Source organism: Palaemon carinicauda, chromosome 30 (assembly GCF_036898095.1).
Source record: "Palaemon carinicauda isolate YSFRI2023 chromosome 30, ASM3689809v2, whole genome shotgun sequence".
In the NCBI taxonomy this organism is placed as follows: Eukaryota; Metazoa; Arthropoda; class Malacostraca; order Decapoda; family Palaemonidae; genus Palaemon; species Palaemon carinicauda.
The window spans coordinates 75,565,366-75,587,530 of NC_090754.1; the positions used below are offsets into that span (position 1 = coordinate 75,565,366).

Genomic DNA, 22,165 nt, shown 5'->3' on the forward strand with positions numbered 1-22,165 from the left:
CTTCCCCAAATTTTGGGGGGTAGCCGACATCAAACAAATGAAACAAAAAAAGGGGACCCCTCCTCTCTACGTTCCTCCCAGCCAGTGCTACGTACCTGAACATAATGATCACCATCAATTTTATGTAGTTCAATAAGCACTGTGGATGCATATGGTGGTGCTATGTTATTGAAAACTCCTAGCCCCAACATAAGAGTTGCCAAGGTAGTATCATGAGCAGAGTAGACAAACATTTTCTCCTTCTCTAATTTACCATCGGCCTTCTCCCTCATGTGACTTCCAAGTTCTTTCATTATTGGACCTAAAACATAGGACGTTATGAAAATTAACGAATTACTGAAAATTCCACTTTTCTCCTTGACTCTAGTTTAACATCTTAATAATTGTAATGCAACTTGCAAGATATTAATCTAATGTTATTTAAAGTTTATGCAAAAATGCTTTGTATATTCCCAGAAAATAATCCACAAAATCTAAAATGGGAGAGATAAAGCTGGTATACACTTAGGCTAACAAATGCAAGAATCATTATACAACAAATACTAAAATTTAATGCCTAATGTAGTAAATTACTTGCTACATACCAGCTCTCAGTCGTTTTAGTTCTTCAGATAGAGCAACAATCTCAAAGCTGAAATCTGACAAGAGTTTCATATGCTCCATAACATCATTAGTCCAATCAGGAAGTGTTAAATTGTAAAGTGCCTGTAAAAATGGAGAAGGGAATTACTTTTATAAGAAGAATATTCTAAATACAAATCCATTAATATTAAATTATCTTACTTCCAAGCAATGCATCTCAGTTACACCCTCTCTTTTAGCATTCAAGACCATCTAGATGTCAAATTATGCAAAAAGAAAAAAAAAAGAATATATATATATATATATATATATATATTTATATATATATGTATATGTATATGTATGTATATATATATATATATATATGCATATATATATATATATGCATATATATATATATATATACATATACATATATATATATATATATCAAAGTTAAATAACTTGCTAAAAAATATACAGATCTGGATCTGAAGCAAAGCTTGTCTATCTATTTACCCAGGCACTTTCCCCATTTTTAGGGGGTAGCCGACATAAATAAAAAGACCAAAAGGGGACTTTTCTTTGCTCCTCCCAGCCTGACGAGAGATTCAGGCGAGTTTGGCTGGTACTGCTAAGTTGCCATAGCCCATCCTACCCCATTACCCCCCACAAATGAAGCTTCATATGCTGAATCCCCTATTGCTGCTACCTCAGCGGTCACCAAGGCAACTGGAGGAAGCAGCAGGGCCTACCAGAACTGCATCACACTCGCTCGCCATTCATCCCTATTTATAGCAGGCTCTTTTGCCTCTCATCTATCCTCTTATCACCTAGAGCTTTGTTCACTCCATCCATCCACCTAAACCTTGGCCTTCCTCTTGTACTTCTTCCATCAACTCTTGCATTCATCACCTTCTTCAGCAGACAGTCATTTTCCATTCTCTCTACATGGCCAATCCACCTAAACACATTTACAATCTACTCTAGCTACTAACTCATTTGTTAGACCCGTCCTTACCCTCACTACTTCGTTCCTAAGCCTATCTACTTGAGATACACCAGCCGTAATCCTCAGACATTTCATCTCAAACATATTCAATTTCTGTCTCTCCATCACTTTCATTCCCCACAACTCCAATCCATACATCACAGTTGTTACAGTAACTTTCTCATACAGAAATCTCTTTTCAGCTTGTACTTCACAGAATTCAACAAGAGCGGCTAATCCATAACTCAACAGTTTTCAATTTGAATGCAACAGAAGGGGCTATTAGTGAGACTGATGGGAGAAATGTAACTTTATTTATCATCAGAATGAAGAAAAAAAATGAAATTTTTTTTTAAGAACACAAATTGCCATAACAACTGGGCCAAAATATAAAAAAAAGACAGATTCTTAGGATTGACACCTAGTAACACCTTGAAAACATAAGATAGCATATCAACATTCCTGACCAAAGGAGGGAAACAATTCATGAGCTTCCTAATTTAAAACCTTAGCTATGATATCTGGGTCATACATGGTAAACAATGACAAAAGCTTGGAAAAAGAAATGCTTCCGAAAAAAACCATGGAGTTTATTGAAGCACAAGGAAGAGGTGAGAGCTAGCGGCAATAGTCTTGTATAAAATTTACCGTAGAAAACTGCAGGGGGTTTGTCAGGAGGCTTACTAAATATCTGCAATACAATACTTAACATCAGCCTAGAGGAAGACTTGACAAAATTTCTAAAGGATGTCCTTGATATCACAGCATTTGCTGTAGTCCCACTTCAAAAAAAAAAAAAAAATTACATTCTTGATTGTTGATTGTCGATAAGGATTATTTCTCATTGTTAAAAAGTAAAAATGTCTGCACTCAGGAATAGAGGAAGTGAGTGCCGAAATAACCAGTAAACTATAACAAATAAATGAACTCCGTCAACTTTCTTTTGGCAAGGTTAATAGTCAGTATTCTGCAAAGAGAACAACTGCTGCTGCTACGACCTCAAAAACACTAACTCTCTCGATGCTGGATATCCTATCATAATAAACTACAATAACAAAATCAGAAAAATTTCACACAAATTTTGCTAATACGACAGTACTTTAAATCTTCTTTAATTCATTAACCCATTTCATTGCACCACATTCCATCTTCCCCCATTCCTATAAACACATAATTTCCTACTGATCATTTAATTACATTAAATTTAACAGTATACGCCTCATACACTACCACTGGACCAGAATACTGACCCCTACACTATTTTTCATATGCTCCATCATATGAGTCACTTCATTTTTAACAAACTTCCTTGTCTTATACATCTAAGGCCACATTATGATGAATTACTTCAAAGGTAAATATAATGAAGAAGATGCAAAGAATCCTTGAAGCAAATGATTAATGTTGTAATGTAACCAAGTTAAATTAAAACCAACCAGATGCTTACCTCAATGCGAAGTGTGTCATAAAGGTAGTCAACATCTAATATACTTGTGATATTACTGCCAGATTTTTCAGAGAGGAATTCAAATAACTTTTGGCTATCATCTGTAACATTCTTCACAATTGGCAAGTTTTCTTGTAGCTCAAGCTCTTCTTGAATCCGGGGGCAACTCTCGTCAACAGAAAGCAACTGGGGGAAAAAAATGGTAAAAATAAGACTAGGAGTAATTTGTATTTTCCCTATACAACTCTAAGACCTTTAAAATAGGGAATGTTTTCAACAGAGGTGGAATACCTGTTAAAATTGTCAACGAGGTAGTTAATAACAGGTGGTGAGTGCGTGATTAGTCCCACCCACTCTCTTGTCAAAGACTTCACTTTAAGCTTTAGTCTTGGGACTAAGATGGCGAGTTGAATTAGCAAGTTTATCTTTAAGACTCAGGTTTATATAGCTATGAAAAATACAAATTATTTTTAATATTTTTTTCTTATTCACTTCTACTTACATATAAACCTTTCATCCCTTAAAATACAGAAACTCACTTATAGGTGAGTAGGAAGTCTGCCTACAGTAGATCCAAACTGGTTGGTTATTTTTCTTCCCTGGAATATGACATTCTGACTGGTCCCATACAGGACCAAACGGAAGTTAATCCTACAGTCTCCTAGTTGCCCATCATATGGATGTACTTGATTATATACCTGGTACTCAGCCAATAAATGAATCTTCCTCCCCCAAAGGAGAGATGCATTTTTAATTAAATACTTCGCACATGATGGCCAATCGGATGGTATTGATTCCACTATCCTCCTGTCATTAAGGGAGTGGGGGGGGGGGGGGAGAAATACTACCTACAGATTGTGTCTAATAAGAAAGGTACAGTACTCAGATACAATACATAACTGTATACAGTAAAAGCTTCATCACCAACTGAGGGGAAGGGAAAAAGAACACAAGAACCAGTCATTATACCTTTCTCCCAGACTTGAATTGAGCCTACTTTGAATATAATGTGTAGATTGTTTGACTCTTCGACTTAATCATCACCTGTCCAACTGCAAGATTCTTCAGTGTCTAAAGTGGTACCAATACTGTACCGGACTTCATGCAACCTGGTTCAAAATACTATATCAACCCACTCAATTGTCAAAGCGTATTCTCTAGATTGCCTCAAGAGGCCAGAAAGAGACTTCTTCAACAACTATTCTTGATTCTGCTAATGCTCAGGAAGAGTCACTGATACAGTCTGATAGGTTTAGACCACTTCAAGCAGCACCAAAGAGCCCTTCTGGGACACAACATCCTAACAATCCATGAAGTGAAGGGGTTGGAGAAGGTCTCTGATATGGGCCATCTACAGATACGTTCTGGGTTTTAGTTACGAATTAGTTTAGTGCAAAACTGAAAAGAATTCTTCCAACATTCTGATGACCTTCTCAAAGGCTCATACAGACGCACAAAGGCGCCTGAGAATGCAGAACACATCCCACTCTCGGTGCCTGAGGTACCGGCCTACCGGGTTGGGCAAGACTGCTTGAAGTTCCTGCAGGGACTTAGCAGTAAAGATCGACAAGTAAGTCCATGACCTGTTCTAGAGACACTAACAGATTGGGATATTACTGGGCTTGAGGCCATCTGGGACTAACCAGGTTCATCCGAGATTTTGTATGATTAACACTCAACTGATCAGCCAGTGAATCAGACTGAACTTCCCAGATATTAATCTGGCTGAAAGTTCTATGATGATTCACCCCCCAGATGTGCATCAACTTTGTGGACGAGCAAAGAGGTAGGGAGACCATGCTTCCTTGCTAGTTGACGTAAGGTACTACAGTAGTGTTGTTGCTCATCAACATTACCGAGTAGGCTACTTACTCAAAACCTTCTGGAAAGCTTGACATATCTCCAAAATGTTGATGCAGATGAATTTCTACTACTGACTACATACCTCACTTGCCCAGGTCACCTCATCTGAGAACAGTTGCATGTCTGGTGGTGGGGAGTCAAGAGGGACTCTAGTGATTGATTGATTTAAGGTTCTCTGGTATCCTGACATCTAAGGCCATTGACGCCGTGGGACTCTAGTGAGGTGTTCTACATCCAGTCACCAGGTAAGATTGGCCCTTACATCCTGTCCCACTGAAAGCCGACCAGTGATTCTCCCACACCACTGAAGGGATCTATACTGAAGATGCAAGTGACTTGTCCGAGGAACAAACTTCAATGTGGATAGGTGGCCGAGAAGACAGAGTAAACCCCTAGAGAGCAGTGCATAGTAAGAAACACAATGTTATGAACTGGTACACTACTCAGAGGAGGAAGAACCAGAGGTACTTCAGAGAGGAATGATAAATGGGTACAGAAATCCCCACAATACAAACTCGATGAGTTAGAAGGTTGGAATGTTTGCTAGTTCAACATCATAAGGGTTAGACATCACAACTGCAATTTCCAAGCCTCTGCTGTTTTCCATCAGCTTATACTACTATTGTTAGCTAACCAGGCTATTAAAGGTAACACGAGTACCTGCATTTAGATATAAATTGGATTAGTATTCGATGATCTATATTTTCAAATTTTCAGTCAGTTGATTGACCTAACTCTAGCTAGTGTTTATGTATACTAATTGATACAAATGACAGCCACATCAAGAATTCCTACAATTATTTGTTCTTTGTAAGTAAAATGCTTTTAAAAAAAGGGATTAATTTGCACTTCCATCCATTTATATTCCCTTGCTCTGTACCATGTACTTTTATGTGTGGCATGGGGCAGTGGTTTTAGGTACCATCTGGGCTGTCCATCTCCTATGAAAGACAGGTGGTGTTGTCAAGAGTCCTATTATTGAATCAACAACTGGACTTATACGACGACTTTTTGTTAAGATGTCAAATCAGAATCAGAAGAGGAGGAGGAAGACAAAATTTGCTTCTTCCTCTTACCAACTTATCTCTCAGGTTCTGCAAGCAGCAGTCGAGGTCTAAGCGACCACTGACAAAGAAGCTTCCTCAAAGGGAAAACCATGGGGGCTGCTCCGACAGGAACCACGAGAATGTGGGGTCACAGTCACGAGGGAAGCAGTAGACACTCAAGGGTTGGGGATGCAGATACTAAAAGAATAGAAGCCATGAGAACAAGGATGACAGGCACAGAGATAGAAGGCACTGAAGCAACTATCACAAGGGTGACAGGCACCAAGACAACATGCACAGGTTTGATATGCACCTCATCCTTCTTATTCTCTTTCGGCTTTGGCACTTCACTTCCACAGGGAAGGAAGTCTTCTTGGCTGAAGGTGCTCTGCAGGGATCACCACTGGCATCACCAATGATATCAGTGGGGACACTGGTAACATAGAGGGTAAAGTAGCTTTGGCTCTCGGCTCCCTTCAAAATGACATAAGAGGGCCTACCTGCAAGAATTAAGGAAGGTAAAACTCCCCTCAGCAAGGTCTAGCACATGTTTAAAGTGCAGTGATCACCCTAAACACATCCAATCAAATTTTCTCTCCCCCTGAAGCATACTCATCAGAATCAAGCCGGGGCATATGCCCAGAAGCTTCAGCAATCGGTGAACGCAATGAAGAGAGCAAACTGAATCTACGGCATCGTCTTAGACACTATCAAGAATGATAATGAGAAAAACAGTCTTCTGTTCCTCAAAGAACACACACGCCCTAATGGGAGACCACAATCTACACTCGGCAAACGAGAAATTTCAAACAATCATGCAATGAGCGAGTGTGCATCTATCACCAGTTTAGCTATAAACTGATAGAGTGTCCATACTTTCATCTGCTAGCGTATCCATGCTTTGTTTCATCATAAACAAAGCCAAAATCACCATCAAAACTTAAAAGTAAGAGAAAAATATTAAAAAGCCTTGGAAAGATGGAAAAATACATCTCTACTCATTGTGGGCCAAGACAAAAGTGAGGGGTCTTTGAAAAACTGTATGAAGCTACTCGCCTGCACTCACCATCTGTTGTTAATTATAGTACCTTTGTTAACAATTTCAATGGCCATCCCAGTTCTGCTAAGACATTCCATTTTTTAAAGGACAAATGGATTACATACACATAGAAAAAAAATAAGAGGTAGCAATCATAAAAATCCGCATTTTCAAAATTAATCTCTAGGTTATAGAGACTACTTTACAAAAATTTTCTACTTCAAGTTTAGTAAAACATGAGGTACAAAAGAAATATTTTTCAAAACATGCATGACCATCAACTGATAGAACACGGCAACTCAGTTGAGAAATCTACTCTTTGGTAAATACAATCAAGCAACCTCTCCATCTGGTGACCAATAAATGATTTTGGCATCATATTCAGATGTAAAGGTAATTTACCTATAGGCATTTACCTTGTTACCATACTAAATTTTCCTCATACAGTATTTAATTTCAAATTTTTTTTACACCATCCAATACTTACAATGTCATTTGACAAAGGAGCAGTATGAATAGGAGTTGGCATCCAAGCTACCTTTCCATTAAAACGGTCTGGATTATCAGGAAAATAGAAGGCTGCCAGGTTACAAGCAGCGGACATCAGTGTCCGATCCACATCAGTACTCCTGACGTATATCTCCTCTGGCTTCCACTGCCTGCTTACAAAACCATCGTATCTATTACGAAGCCATTTTCCTAATGCGTACTGCATCGCTTTCCCTTTCTGAAAAACAACATGAATTATCATAAGCTCTTAAATTTTGGTAAATTTTTGCAATAAACATATACCAAGGATTTATTTTTGAGGAAACTGAAAATAATTATTATACAGTACTGTACTGTATTGCAGACCCCATCTAACAAAACCACACACACAGAGAGAGAGAGAGAGAGAGAGGAGAGAGAGAGAGAGAGAGAGAGAGAGAGAGAGAGAATTGATCTATTAGAGGCATCGTGAAAACTATAACTATATGTATTGTGTTCAAGTGTATAATATAAACAGTTCTAATGAGAAAAACAATTTCCCAGGTTAAATATAAACACAATGAGTTTAAATATAAAGTTTAGCAAAGAAAAAAAAGGAACACAGTAAAATTTGTGAAAGAACAGAATGATGTTACTGAAGTGTACACCTTAATAGACATTACTATAAATATCCATCAATGATAAATGATGTTACAGGCCAATTTTCTGAGTTCGAATTAGATATTCTGCATGAATGATCCCATTTGCAAAGGAGGTAACCTACTGTATGAAACATTTGAACCAGTAAAAACTTTTGTTTACCAATACATGAGCATCATCTATGATGAGTACATTTCCTATTTCTAGCTCAAATAACAGAATGCCTTATATTACTGTATAAAGAAAATAAATTCTAAAAAATAAACTAAAAGTAGTAAGAAAATAAATATATTAAATAAAATACATACATACATATACCAAAGGCACTTCCCCCCAATTTTGGGGGGTAGCCGACATCAAACAAAGAAACAAAACAAAAAGGGGACCTCTACTCTCTACGTTCCTCCAGCCTAACCAGGGACTCAGCCGAGTTCAGCTGGTACTGCTAGGGTGCCACAGCCCAACCTCCCACATTATCCACCACAGATGAAGCTTCATAATGCTGAATCCCCTACTGCTGCTACCTCCGCGGTCATCTAAGGCACCGGAGGAAGCAGCAGGGCCTACCGGAACTGCGTCACAATCGCTCGCCATTCATTCCTATTTCTAGCATGCTCTCTTGCCTCTCTCACATCTATCCTCCTATCACCCAGAGCTTTCTTCACACCATCCATCCACCCAAACCTTGGCCTTCCTCTTGTACTTCTACCATCAACTCTTGCATTCATCACCTTCTTTAGCAGACAGCCATTTTCCATTCTCTCAACATGGCCAAACCACCTCAACACATTAATATCCACTCTAGCCGCTAACTCATTTCTTACACCCGTTCTCACCCTCACCACTTCGTTCCTAACCCTATCTACTCGAGATACACCAGCCATACTCCTTAGACACTTCATCTCAAACACATTCAATTTCTGTCTCTCCGTCACTTTCATTCCCCACAACTCCGATCCATACATCACAGTTGGTACAATCACTTTCTCATATAGAACTCTCTTTACATTCATGCCCAACCCTCTATTTTTTACTACTCCCTTAACTGGCCCCCAACACTTTGCAACCTTCATTCACTCTCTGACGTACATCTGCTTCCACTCCACCATTTGCTGCAACAACAGACCCCAAGTACTTAAACTGATCCACCTCCTCAAGTAACTCTCCATTCAACATGACATTCAACCTTGCACCACCTTCCCTTCTCGTACATCTCATAACCTTACTCTTACCCACATTAACTCTGAACTTCCTTCTCTCACACAACCCTTCCAAATTCTGTCACTAGTAGGTCAAGCTTCTCTTCTGTGTCTGCTACCAGTACAGTATCATCCGCAAACAACAACTGATTTACCTCCCATTCATGATCATTCTCGCCTACCAGTTTTAATCCTCGTCCAAGCACCCGAGCATTCACCTCTCTCACCACTCCATCAACATACAAGTTAAACAACCACGGCGACATCACACATCCCTGTCTCAGCCCCACTCTCACCGGAAACCAATCGCTTACTTCATTTCCTATTCTAACACATGCTTTACTACCTTTGTAGAAACTTTTCACTGCTTGCAACAACCTTCCACCAACTCCATATAACCTCATCACATTCCACATTGCTTCCCTATCAACTCTATCATATGCTTTCTCCAGATCCATAAACGCAACATACACCTCCTTACCTTTTGCTAAATATTTCTCGCATATCTGCCTAACTGTAAAAATCAGATTCATACAACCCCTACCTGTACTTCCAAGATTGCATTCTCTGTTTTATCCTTAATCCTATTAATCATTACTCTACCATACACTTTTCCAACTACACTCAACAAACTACAGGGGGTCCTCGGGTTACGACGCTGATCCGTTCTTAAGACGCGGTGTAACCCGAATTTCCGTGTAAGTCGGAACACCATAAATATACGTACTGTACTGTACTGTAAAGTATTACTGTATACTGTACTATAATAAAATGTATCAAATGACATAAAAACAATATTAGAAAAAGAGAAAACAATTCCTTACCACATGAATTAAAGTAAATATCAATAAAAAAGAAAACAATTCCTTACCACATGAATTAAAGTAAATATCAATAAAAAAGAAAACAATTCCTTACCACATGAATTAAAGTAAATATCAATAAAAAAAAATAAAACAATTCCTTACCACATGAATTAAAGTAAATATCAATAAAAAAAGAAAACGATTCCTTACCACATGAATTAAAGTAAATATCAATAAAAAAAAAAAAAAAAAAAATTCCTTACCACATGAATTAAAAGTAAATATCAATAAAAAAAGAAAATAATTCCTTACCACATGAATTAAAGTAAATATCAATAAAAAAAAAAAGAGAACAATTCCTTACCACATGAATTAAAGTAAATATCAATAAAAAAAAAAAGAGAACAATTCCTTACCTTATTCCTATGGTTGGCTTGCACACTGGAAGGGATGTTGCAAGGGACGGAGAGACTGGTTTATTGTGGAGAGGAAGGTGCAGAAGATGCTGGAGAAACTGGGGCAGGTGAATCAGGATTCTCTGGAAGTGAGACAGAAGATGCTGGAGAAGCTGGGGCAGGTGAGTCTGGAGGTGAAGAGCCTACAAGAGGTGGTGGAGAAGCTGGAGAAGCAGAGGCAGCTGAGTTGAAGAGCCTACAAGAGGTGGTGGAGAAGCTGGAGAAGCAGAGGCAGCTGAGGTTGATGGCAGAGGCTCTGTAGCAATAGAGGCAGCTGAGGTTGATGGTAGAGGCTCTGTTGCAGGCAAATCTGGAGTAGTAGAGGCAGCTGATGTAGAGGGTGCAGTTCTCTCTACTTTCTTAAAATACCGCTCCAGGTTAGACTGGACAGAGAGGATCCTCTTCTCATCCAAAATCTCCTTATAACACTGCAGTAAGTCCATGACACCTCTGGAAACCCTGGTGAACCTGTCCATGTTGGGATCTTGAGCCTCGAAAGTTGCCAATGCTTGTTGTATCTCGGCAAAACCTTTTGACAAGCCCTGCCTTGTGAAAGCCTTAGGGTCTGGGGTGGGGGCTTCTTCCTCTTCCTCTATGATCTGCTTCTCCAGTTGTCTCAAGTCCCCAGCAGATAACTCCTCTCCATGAGATTCTAGCAGCTCCGTAACATCATCAACCTCCATCTCCAAATCGGTTTCCTTACTCAGGGCAACAATGTTCTTGATAACATGGTCAACTGTGTCCTCAAACCCATGAAAATCATTAACAAATTGAGGACATAGCTTCCTCCAAACACCATTCATGTTTGTAACCTTCACCTCCTCCCAGGAATCAGCAATGTTCTTAATAGCATCAAGGATGTTGTAGGACTTCCAAAAGTCCTTCAGAGTCAAGTCCTTCTTCGTTTCAGTTGCCTGTAATGCCATAGCAATTGTTCTTCGGAGGTAGCAGGCATTGAATGAAGCAATCACTCCCTGGTCCATAGGCTGTAAAAGGGCCGTGGTATTAGGTGGAAGGTAAACCACCTTCACATTAGGGTGAAAGTCTCCCAGCTGGGCAGGGTGTCCAGGGGCATTGTCCAGCAATAGCAACACCTTAAAGGGGATACCCTTTTGGGTGCAATACCGCTCCACACTAGGTACAAAATGGTTGATAAACCAGTCTTCAAACACTGCAAGTGTCACCCATGCCTTCTTATTTGCCTTCCAAATGACTGGGAGTTGACTCTTCCAAATTCCCTTGAGTGCCCTTGGATTTTCAGCCTGATAGACCAGCATGGGCTTCAGTTTGAAGTCGCCAGCAGCATTTCCCCCAAGAAGCAAAGTTAGCCTCTCCTTGCCTGCTTTATGACCGGGTGCTGACTTCTCCTCCTTTGCTATGTACGTGCGGTTAGGCATGCGCTTCCAGAATAAACCTGTCTCATCCGCATTGAACACCTGATAAGCAGAATAACCCCCCTCCCTAATTATCTCAGCCAACGCTTTAGGAAATTCACTTGCTGCTTTCTCATCCCCACTAGCAGCTTCACCTTGCACTTTAAGATTATGGTAATTGGCCCGAGCCTTAAATCGCATAAACCAACCCCTACTAGCCGAAAACTCTTCACTTTCACTTTCTCCCCCCCTTTCTTTTTTCAACGCTTCAAACAACCTTTTAGCCTTCTCTTGAATAACCATTAAGCTCACTGGAATACGCCGTTGATTTTGATCTTCCAACCAAAGGACTAATAACCTTTCCATTTCGATAATTAAACCACTACGCTGTTTCGTTATCACTGTTGCTTTCATTGGAGCAGATCCTTTTACGTGTTCAATAATGCGCTCCTTATCTTTAAGGATAGTAGCCCTCGGTCGAACGGCTAAGGCCAAGCGATCGGCCAATGTTCGTTGGCGTTTCACCGTTTTTAGACCGCTTAATAATGTCTAATTTCACTTCCATGGTGATGGCCTTCCTTTTCTTCGATGCACTACCATCAGAAGAATCTGCCTTGCGCTTTGGAGCCATAATGAAGGGCAAAAAGCTCAAAAAAAACGATCAAACACGTGAGAGAAAGAACAGGCAATCACAACCAAAAATGGCGTATGAGTGGAACTGAGCGACGCCGTCTTCCTCGCCCACAACCACCGCAAAGCGTATTCATCCACCGCGCGCTAGAAACTAGTTCGCAATTGTTTACGTCGCTTACGACGCTAACGGTGTAAGACGGAACGACGCTTAATATTATTTTTATATTTTTATGGGGCGCGTTCGTAACGGCGAAACCGCGTAAGTCGGGACCGTCGTAACCCGAGGACCTACTGTAATACCTCTTGAATTACAACACTCATGCACATCTCCCTTACCCTTATATAGTGGTACAATACACGCACAAACCCTTAAATAAAATAAATGAAAGAAAAATGAAAAATCAATCAATTGAGAAAATAAATAAAACTAAAAAATAAGACAGAATGAATAGATAAACAAATGAATAAAAATGAATAAATTAATTACCAGGTAATATATACAAAAATAAATAAATGAAAAAATTAACATTTAAATAACAAAAATAAAAACTCAAGAACAAATAACAAATGAAAAAATAAAATAAAAAATAAATGAATGATATACAGTGGAACCCCTACACACGAACGTATCTACATCCGAATTTTCCAACATCCGAAGTAAAATTCGAGCAAATTTTTGACTCTACACCCGAATTTTATTTCGGCACACGAAGTAAACATTACGCCATCGAGCATCAAGTGCTCAGCTCTCTATTCTTGTGTGTATCGTGTGGTTGTCCTCTGTTTAGTCTGTTATTAACAGTGCTTATTTTCTTCCTTTTCTCACATTTCCTTTTTGATTTTACCTATAATCATGGTGCCTAAGAAGCCAAGTTTCAGTACAGGAAGAAGGAAATTCTTTCATTAGAATTGAAGCAAGAAATAAAAAAACATGAGAGCAGTGTGAGTGATACTTTATGGCTAAACAATATGGCCGGAATAGGCCTATGATCTCGAGGATCATCAAGCTGAAGGCAGCCATTAAAGAAAATAACCATCGAAGGGGATCACCATTATTACAAGACATCTTAGCAATACCCTGGAAGAGATAGAACGCCTTTTGTTGATAGGGATAAAGGACAAAGAGATTGTTGGCAACGATCATTAGTGAGAAGGGCCAGCATGATGAATAGAAAGATCTCTCTCTCTCTCTCTCTCTCTCTCTCTCTCTCTCTCTCTCTCTCTCTCTCTCTCTCTTCTTCTTCTTCGCTGTTATAGTGTTAGATTCGTCTATTATTCTTTTTCCGAGAGAGAGAGAGAGAGAGAGAGAGAGAGAGAGATTAAACAAAAATGTGTTTAGAGTACATATGATTTTTAACAGCGTCAACGAGTTGAAAAACAATTAAAATGTAACTAAGAAAGTAATAACAGCTAATCTGAATTCCTTTATTAACTAAGAAAAATATTGATACAAACACACTCGTGTGCGTATGCACAAACACACACACAGGTGCAAAAATTGCTACGCAGTAAGAGAGACGGTTGGGGAGGAGTTAGAGATGGTGACTGCGATAACATACCGTAACTCGTCACTGAAAGTGATGAAAATGAAAAATAAACAGAAAAAAATTGTATAAAATATGAAATATAAAAATAAAGAAAAAATAAATGAGCTAAGTTAGATTAAAATTTCCGTAATGTAAGTTACGGTATGTTATTGTAGTCACCATCTCTACCTCCTCGCCGATCGTGTGTGTGTGTATGTTTGCGCATACGCACACGAGTGTGTTTGTATCAATATTTGTGTTAGTTAATAAAGGAATTCAGATTCGCTGATAGTTTTTTTTAGTTACATTTAACGGTCTTTCAACTCGTTAACGCTGTTAAAAATCATATGTACACAACATATTTTTGTTTAATCTCTCATTTTTGTTTAATCTCTCTCTCTCTCTCTCTCTCTCTCTCTCTCTCTCTCTCTCTCTCAGAAAAAAATAATAGACGTCTCTAACATTAACAGTGAAGAAGAACAGAGAGAGAGAGAGAGAGAGAGAGAGAGAGAGAGAGTATTTATTTAAAGAACATGTTAACACCATGTCTACCTTCTCGCCGATCGTCCGTCTCCTCTTGGCTCTTGGCGTAGCAAATCCTACAGCAGCGTTGGCCTGTATCTAAGGCAAAGTGGCAATAAAACACATTTTTTATTTATCGCTCGCGTCGTGGCGTGGGTGGTGTGGCGCTGGGGGTTTGTCTACGGCCTTTGTATCGGCCCATCCCTTTGACGAAGGAATTAACTAAATGGACGACAACCTGTGAATAGTGGATTTCACACGCCTTTGCTTTATACACGACACCCAAAAGGTGCTCGCGCGAGGGTTGTAACCTCAGCATTCCATGCTTTTATCTTTCTCTGGTATAATTGGAAGGTTTTATCAGAAAAGATATACAAGAAGGACTTTTCACCGGGCGCCACAGGTCTCTCCCCAGAAATAGATTTTCCCTTCGTCAAAATCCCTTTTTTATTTATCATTTCTTTATAATTATCTTTTTTACATGCTTCTTTCATATTATGCAGTTATGTTATTGTTATGTGTAATTATGTGCAGCCATTTATTGAAGATTTATTATGGGTTTTTAGGCTGAGGAACGAATTAAATGAAGTACCATGTATTCTTATGGGAAAATTCGTTTCTACATCCGAACATTTTCTACATCCGAAGTTGGTTGTGGAACGAATTAAATTCGTATGTAGAGGTACCACTGTATACAATAGCAAAAATCAAATTAAAACTATTCAAATTAATAAGTAAAAAATAAAAAATTAAGAAATAAAATATTAAATCAATAAAAACTTAAATAATTAAAACTTAAATAACTAAAAGAATAAAAATAAAAGGCCTATGAGTAAATAAAAAAAATTAACAGCAATATAAGTACATAAATAAAATACTATAAATAAAAAAAATCAAATTATTAAATCAATAGAAAATTATATTTTAATTATAAAATAAATTTTTGAATATACTTACCCGGTGAATATATAATAGCTGCAACTCTGTTGCTCGACAGACAAAAAAAAACAGTAAAAACTCGCCAGCGATCGCTATACAGGTTGCGGGTGTGCCCACCAGCGCCAACTGTCGGCCAGATACCACTCTCGATGTAAACAAAGACTCAATTTCTTCTCATCCCACTGCGTCTCTATTGGGGAGGAAGGGAGGGTCGTTTAATTTATATATTCACCGGGTAAGTATATTCAAAAATTTATTTTATAATTAAAATATCATTTTTAAATATTTAACTTAGCCGGTGAATATATAATAGCTGATTCACACCCAAGGAGGTGGGTAGAGACCAGAGTTAAATATGTTTACATCATATAAGCTAAGAGTTTTTTATTTCATTTTGGCAGTTATCAATATAACAAAACCAAAATAAATAGTTACCTGGTAAGGAAGTCGACTTAGACGATTACTCTGCCTTGTAAGTACGTCTTCCTTACGGAGCCCAGCGATCCTCTTAGGATGCTGACAGACCCCTAGGAGCTGAAGTATCAAGGGCTGCAACCCATACAACAGGACCTCATCAAACCCCTAATCTGGGCGCTCTCAAGAAATGACTTTGACCACCCGCCAAATCAACCAGGATGCGAAAGGCTTCTTAGCCTTCCGGACAACCCATAAAAACATTAAAACATTTCAAGAGACAGATTAAAAGGATATGGAATTAGGGAATTGTAGTGGTTGAGCCCTCACCCACTACTGCACTCGCTGCTACGAATGGTCCCAGTGTGTAGCAGTTCTCGTAAAGAGACTGGACATCTTTTAAGTAAAATGACGCGAAAACTGACTTGCTTCTCCAATAGGTTGCGTTCATGATACTTTGCAGAGATCTATTTTGCTTAAAGGCCACGGAAGTTGCTACAGCTCTAACCTCGTGCGTCTTAACCTTAAGCAAAGATCGGTCTTCCTCACTCAAGTGTGAATGAGCTTCTCGTATTAACAATCTGATAAAACATGACAAAGCATTCTTTGACATAGACAAGGATGGTTTCTTAACCGAACACCATAACGCTTCAGATTGGCCTCGTAAAGGTTTAGTACGAGCTAAGTAGAACTTAAGAGCTCTAACAGGGCATAAGACTCTTTCTAGTTCATTGCCTTCGATCTCCGATAAGCTGGGAATATCGAAAGATTTAGGCCAAGAACGAGAAGGTAGCTCATTTTTGGCTAGAAAACCAAGTTGCAGAGAACAAGTAGCTTTTACTGACGAAAATCCGATGCTCTTGCTGAAGGCATGAATCTCACTGACTCTTTTAGCCGAGGCTAAGCATACCAGGAAAAGAGTCTTAAGAGTGAGATCTTTCAGGGAGGCTGACTGTAAAGGCTCAAACCTGTCTAACATGAGGAAACTTAGGACCACGTCTAAATTCCACCCAGGAGTAGCCAAACGACGCTCCTTAGTGGTCTCGAAAGACTTAAGGAGGTCTTGCAGATCTTTATTGTTGGAAAGATCTAAGCCTCTATGCCGGAAGACCGATGCCAACATGCTTCTATAGCCCTTGATAGTGGGAGCTGAAAGGGATCGTCCTTTTCTCAGGTATAAGAGAAAATCAGCTATTTGAGCTACAGAGGTACTGGTCGAGGATAAGAAACTGACTTGCACCAGTCTCGGAAGACTTCCCACTTCGATTGGCAGACTCTAATGGTAGACGCTCTCCTTGCTCTAGCAATCGCACTGGCTGCCTCCTTCGAAAAGCCTCTAGCTCTCGAGAGTCTTTCGATAGTCTGAAGGCAGTCAGACGAAGAGCGTGGAGGCTTTGGTGTACCTTCTTTACGTGTGGCTGACGTAGAAGGTCTACTCTTAGAGGAAGACTTCTGGGAACGTCTACTAACCATCGAAGTACCTCGGTGAACCATTCTCTCGCGGGCCAGAGGGGAGCAACTAACGTCAACCTTGTCCCTTCGTGAGAGGCGAACTTCTGCAGTACCTTGTTGACAATCTTGAATGGTGGGAATGCGTAAAGATCCAGATGTGACCAATCTAGGAGGAAGGCATCTATATGTATTGCTGCTGGGTCCGGGACTGGAGAGCAATAGATTGGAAGCCTCTTGGTTAGCGAGGTTGCATAGAGATCTATGGTGGGTTGACCCCAAGTCGCCCAAAGTCTCTTGCACACATCCTTGTGGAGGGTCCATTCTGTTGGAATTACTTGACCTTTCCGACTGAGACAATCTGCTAGGACGTTCAAGTCGCCCTAGATGAACCTCGTTACTAGGGAGATGCCTCAATCTTTTGACCAGATGAGCAGGTCCCTTGCGATCTCGTACAACGTCAGTGAGTGGGTACCTCCCTGTTTGGAGATGTACGCCAAGGCAGTGGTGTTGTCAGAGTTTACTTCCACCACTTTGCCTCGAAGGAGATACTCGAAGCTTCTCAAGGCCAGATGAACCGCCAAAAGCTCCTTGCAGTTGATATGCATGCTCCTCTGACTCGAGTTCCACAGACCTGAGCATTCCCGACCGTCCAGCGTCGCGCCCCAGCCCAAGTCCGATGCTTCCGAGAAGAGAACGTGGTTGGGTATCTGAACTGCCAGGGGAAGACCCTCTCTTAGGCTGATATTGTCCTTCCACCAAGTCAGACAAGACTTTATCTTTTCGGAAATCGGGATCGAGACCGCCTCTAGCGTCTTGTCCTTTTTCCAGTGAAAAGCCAGATGGAATTGAAGAGGACGGAGGTGTAGTCTTCCTAATGATACAAATTGCTCCAGGGATGACAGCGTCCCTACCAGACTCATCCACAGCCTGACTGAGCAGCGTTCTTTCTTCAGCATCTTCTGGATGGAGAGCAGGGCTTGATCTATTCTGGGGGCCGACGGAAAAGCCCGAAAAACTTGACTGTGAATCTCCATCCCTATATACAGAATAGTTTGGGATGGGACCAGCTGTGACTTTTCCAAATTGACTAGGAGTCCCAATTCCTTGGCCAGATCTAGAGTACAATTGAGATCCTTCAGACAGCGATGACTGGAAGAGGCTCTGAGAAGCCAGTCGTCCAAGTACAGGGAGGCTCTGATCTCCGATAGCTCGAAACTGGTACCCCACATTCCTGTAAACAAACTTCAGAAACGGTTGGGAATCCGGGTGTATAGGAATGTGGAAGTATGCCTCCTGAAGGTCGAGAGAGACCATCCAGTCGCCTTCCATAAATGCTGTCAAGACAGCCTGGTAGACTTCATCGCGAAGTTTGTCTTGACAATGAACACATTGAGCGCACTTGCCTCTTACGTACTCCTGCAGTGAACATGGCTGCCAAATCATGGAGCCATCCCTGAGGGACTTGTCTCTGCAGAGAACATGGCTGTCAGATCATTGGAGCCATCCCTGAAAGCCTTGTTTATGCATGACATAATTGTACAGCAAAACTTCAAAGGCTCGAAAACAGCTGTGAAGTTGACCTGTAAAATCTTGGAGCGTCTCCTGGCCAGGCGCCAGGGAGAGTCTACGAGATTTTAGAAGTCTATCTGGGCAGAGGCAGGAACTCCCAAGCCGAGAACTTCTCTCGTGTCATATCAGACTCTCGCTCTATAAGCCAGTTTAAAAGAAGGGAAAGCAAAGGCTGTATCCCCCAAACTCCTCCTGGTGATAAACCAGTCGCCTAGCAAACGTAAAGCTCTCTAGGAGAGCGAGAGAGCACTAGCTTATAAAACAACGGCTTCGAAGTAGCTAGGCCTAGTGTAAGCTCTGACGTTTAGGCGAACGAGGAGCAGCAGTTACAAAAAGATCCGGACAAAGATCCTTAAAAATCAGCATGATTTAATTAAAGTCCATAGAGGGCTAAGCAGCTTTAGGCTCCTCTCCGTCTGACAGAGTCCTCAAGGGAATATCAGTAGGAGGGGGAACAGCAACTTCCTCATCTAAAGGAACCTTGTCCGATAATAGCCGAGTCTCAAGCAAGGGAGAGACCTACCGTGGTGGCAATGCTTTACAAGCAGAGTCCACACGCACTGGTGCATTAGTAGCGGACCAGGACGCAACGTCATGTAACTGCTTGACAGGCTGTGAACTGTCAACAACAACAGGTGAGAGAGACCAGGACGCAACGTCATGTAACTGCTTGACAGTCTGTGAACTGTCAACAACAACAGGTGCGTGAGGACGCACAGCGTCCACTCGAGACTGCTTTGACCGCCTAGATTGAGCAGTCAAAACAACTCTAGAATGCGGAGGTTGACGCACAGCGTCAAAACAAGTCAACTCCGATTGTTAGCGAACGTCCTGAACGTCAACAGGAGCATCAGCAAGTGGCCTAACGTCCAAATGTGGCTGAAAATCCACACGAGACCGCATCGAGTGTGGTTCTAAACAACCTGACTGACGTGACTTAGCTACGCCAACGTCACCAGGACACACAAAGGAACGTTAGGTTGGCTGAAAGCCAGGATCTCGATGAGATAAACGGCTAGGCTCAACGTACTAATCGGCAGAATAGTCTTCCATAAGGGAGGCAAGCTTATTCTGCATGTCTTGCCGTACAACCCATTTAGGATCAACGGAAATGGTTGCGGTAAGAGACGAGGGTAACGTCTGTGACCGCAAAACCTTGCCAACAAAAAGACTCTCGGAGTCTGTGTTACGGTTTTGTTAGGCGGCGAGCAGTTTTCCGATGACTGCATAGGGTCAGAGCTGTCCTAATGGCTACAACCAGGACGCTGGACCTGTCCTGAAAGGACTGACTTTCGCTTAAGGGCCTCGAAACCTTGTTTCAGGTTTCTTATGCGAAAAGCCTTCGGATGACGAGGAGAAAATTGTCTCTCTCGCCTTATGGTAGGGGAGATCTTGGTAAGATACACCCGATACCATAGAGGGAACGTCTGTTCGCTGATCAAGGCCTCTCGAACCCATAAGTCGTACGACATTACTTCTCCCCTGGGCTTGGGAGCTTGCAAGAGGTCCCGGACTAGGTGAACGACAGGCACGAACAGACGAACCCTCGGTTACGCAACACTGTAACACTTTGAGCAATATCACTTTATCACTACGATTTTCTGTTTGCAATTATTTCACTGAAATCGAAACTTTTACTGATTTCTACCTGAAGCACGCAATTCTACCCTCATCAAAAGGTAGTAAATGCGAAATCAGTCGTATAATACAAGCACATTAATACCAGTAAAACACAGTAAACATCTTTTAAGATAAAAAATTCAGTGGCTGGGGAAGAGACTAAACACTAGTTCATTCAAAACTACGTTTTCAATCTCTCACCGTACATTGCCTGGGGACGAGAATAAAACTAAAAACGTTTTATCCTTTCTCCCCGTACAGAGACTAGGGACGAGAGTAACTCGAGAACAACGTTACCCGCTTGAACGGAACGTTTTCTCTCCTCTCTCTCCCTCCGTCTCTCTCTCTCTCTCTCTCTCTTGATTTCGCACCTAAGAGAAGAGCCCAATTACGTTTCGTCAAAAAAAAACATGTTATTTGACCAAAGGAAAAAACTGAAAGGTTTTTCAATTAAAAAGTTCCTTTAAAATAGAATTTAAAACATTTAAGCTTTGAAAGAAGAATGAACAAAACGTCAGAATCGATTTACTCTTTCTGCAAAGTGAAACCGTGATACTCTCTCTCTCTATCGTAACGATAGAGCGCAAACTGCGTAGCATAAATAAACTAAACGTTAGTTCATCTTTGAAAACAGTACGAAGACTATTCAAAGAAAATCTTTCATAAAATATTTATTAAAAATATTCATTTAAAAAGTTTTAAATCATTAGCTCTTTAAAAGCTATTACGATTGAAAAGGGCTCAACGTTGTTTAACTTCGGTTTCCAAGTTAGGACCGCCTACTCTCAGGAAAGGTCGCATATAAACAAATCATTAAAATTTATTTTTATGTTTATTATAAATGGAAAGTTAATCGAAGAGGCCTAATAAAGGCGGTGAGATATAAAATATATAGAGGAAAATCTATAATTAATTTATAACGTGATAAGATAATTGCTAAAAGCCTAAACACACTTCCGTCTAAGGGAAGGGTCGGCCATTTAAAAGTCAAAGAAAGTCCATACTCTCTTTGTCATCAAAAATTAAATCTAATCAAAAACGAGTTCAAGATTTAAGATGAAGATAAAACACCTGCACTGCGAAAGCTCAAACCAAAATGAAGTACTTCACCAAATATGTTGAGAAAACTCCAGGTTCTACAGCGAGTAAAAGTACGTCTTGTCGACACGTCGACAGAGAAGAAATTGAGTCTTTGTTTACATCGAGAGTGGTATCTGGCCGACAGTTGGCGCTGGTGGGCACACCCGCAACCTGTATAGCGATCACTGGCGAGTTTTTACTGTTTTTTTTGTCTGTCGAGCAACAGAGTTGCAGCTATTATATATTCACCGGCTAAGTTAAATATTTAAAAAATTAACATAAGAAATAAAAATAAAAAATTACCATCACACACAAAAGAAACCTTTTTATCATCTTGTATCTTAGTCATACTAGTAAGATCACAATCAAACCTTGAATCGCGATTCCTATAGATCGCAAACAAGAGCTGTTATGCCTGCCACAAACTTTTATTACCTCAATCTCATGACATCCACAGCAGGTACTCAGTCCTAATATACACCAATATTCCCCCTTGGCCCTA

At 40.4% G+C, this 22,165-nt stretch overlaps 1 protein-coding gene across 3 annotated transcripts in view; it reads right to left on the minus strand.

Moving 5' to 3' along the window:
• The window catches only part of LOC137623290 (prostatic acid phosphatase-like), a 106,782-nt gene that overhangs the window by 59,715 nt on the left and 24,902 nt on the right, over positions 1–22,165 (minus strand). For all 3 annotated transcript variants that reach the window (XM_068354071.1, XM_068354069.1, XM_068354070.1), the window contains exons 3-6: positions 7,435–7,674; positions 3,000–3,185; positions 585–705; positions 96–301 (exon numbers count right to left, since the gene is read on the minus strand). In XM_068354071.1, coding sequence (XP_068210172.1) covers positions 96–301; positions 585–705; positions 3,000–3,185; positions 7,435–7,674 — 753 coding nt within the window. The remainder of the gene's footprint in view (positions 1–95; positions 302–584; positions 706–2,999; positions 3,186–7,434; positions 7,675–22,165) is intronic.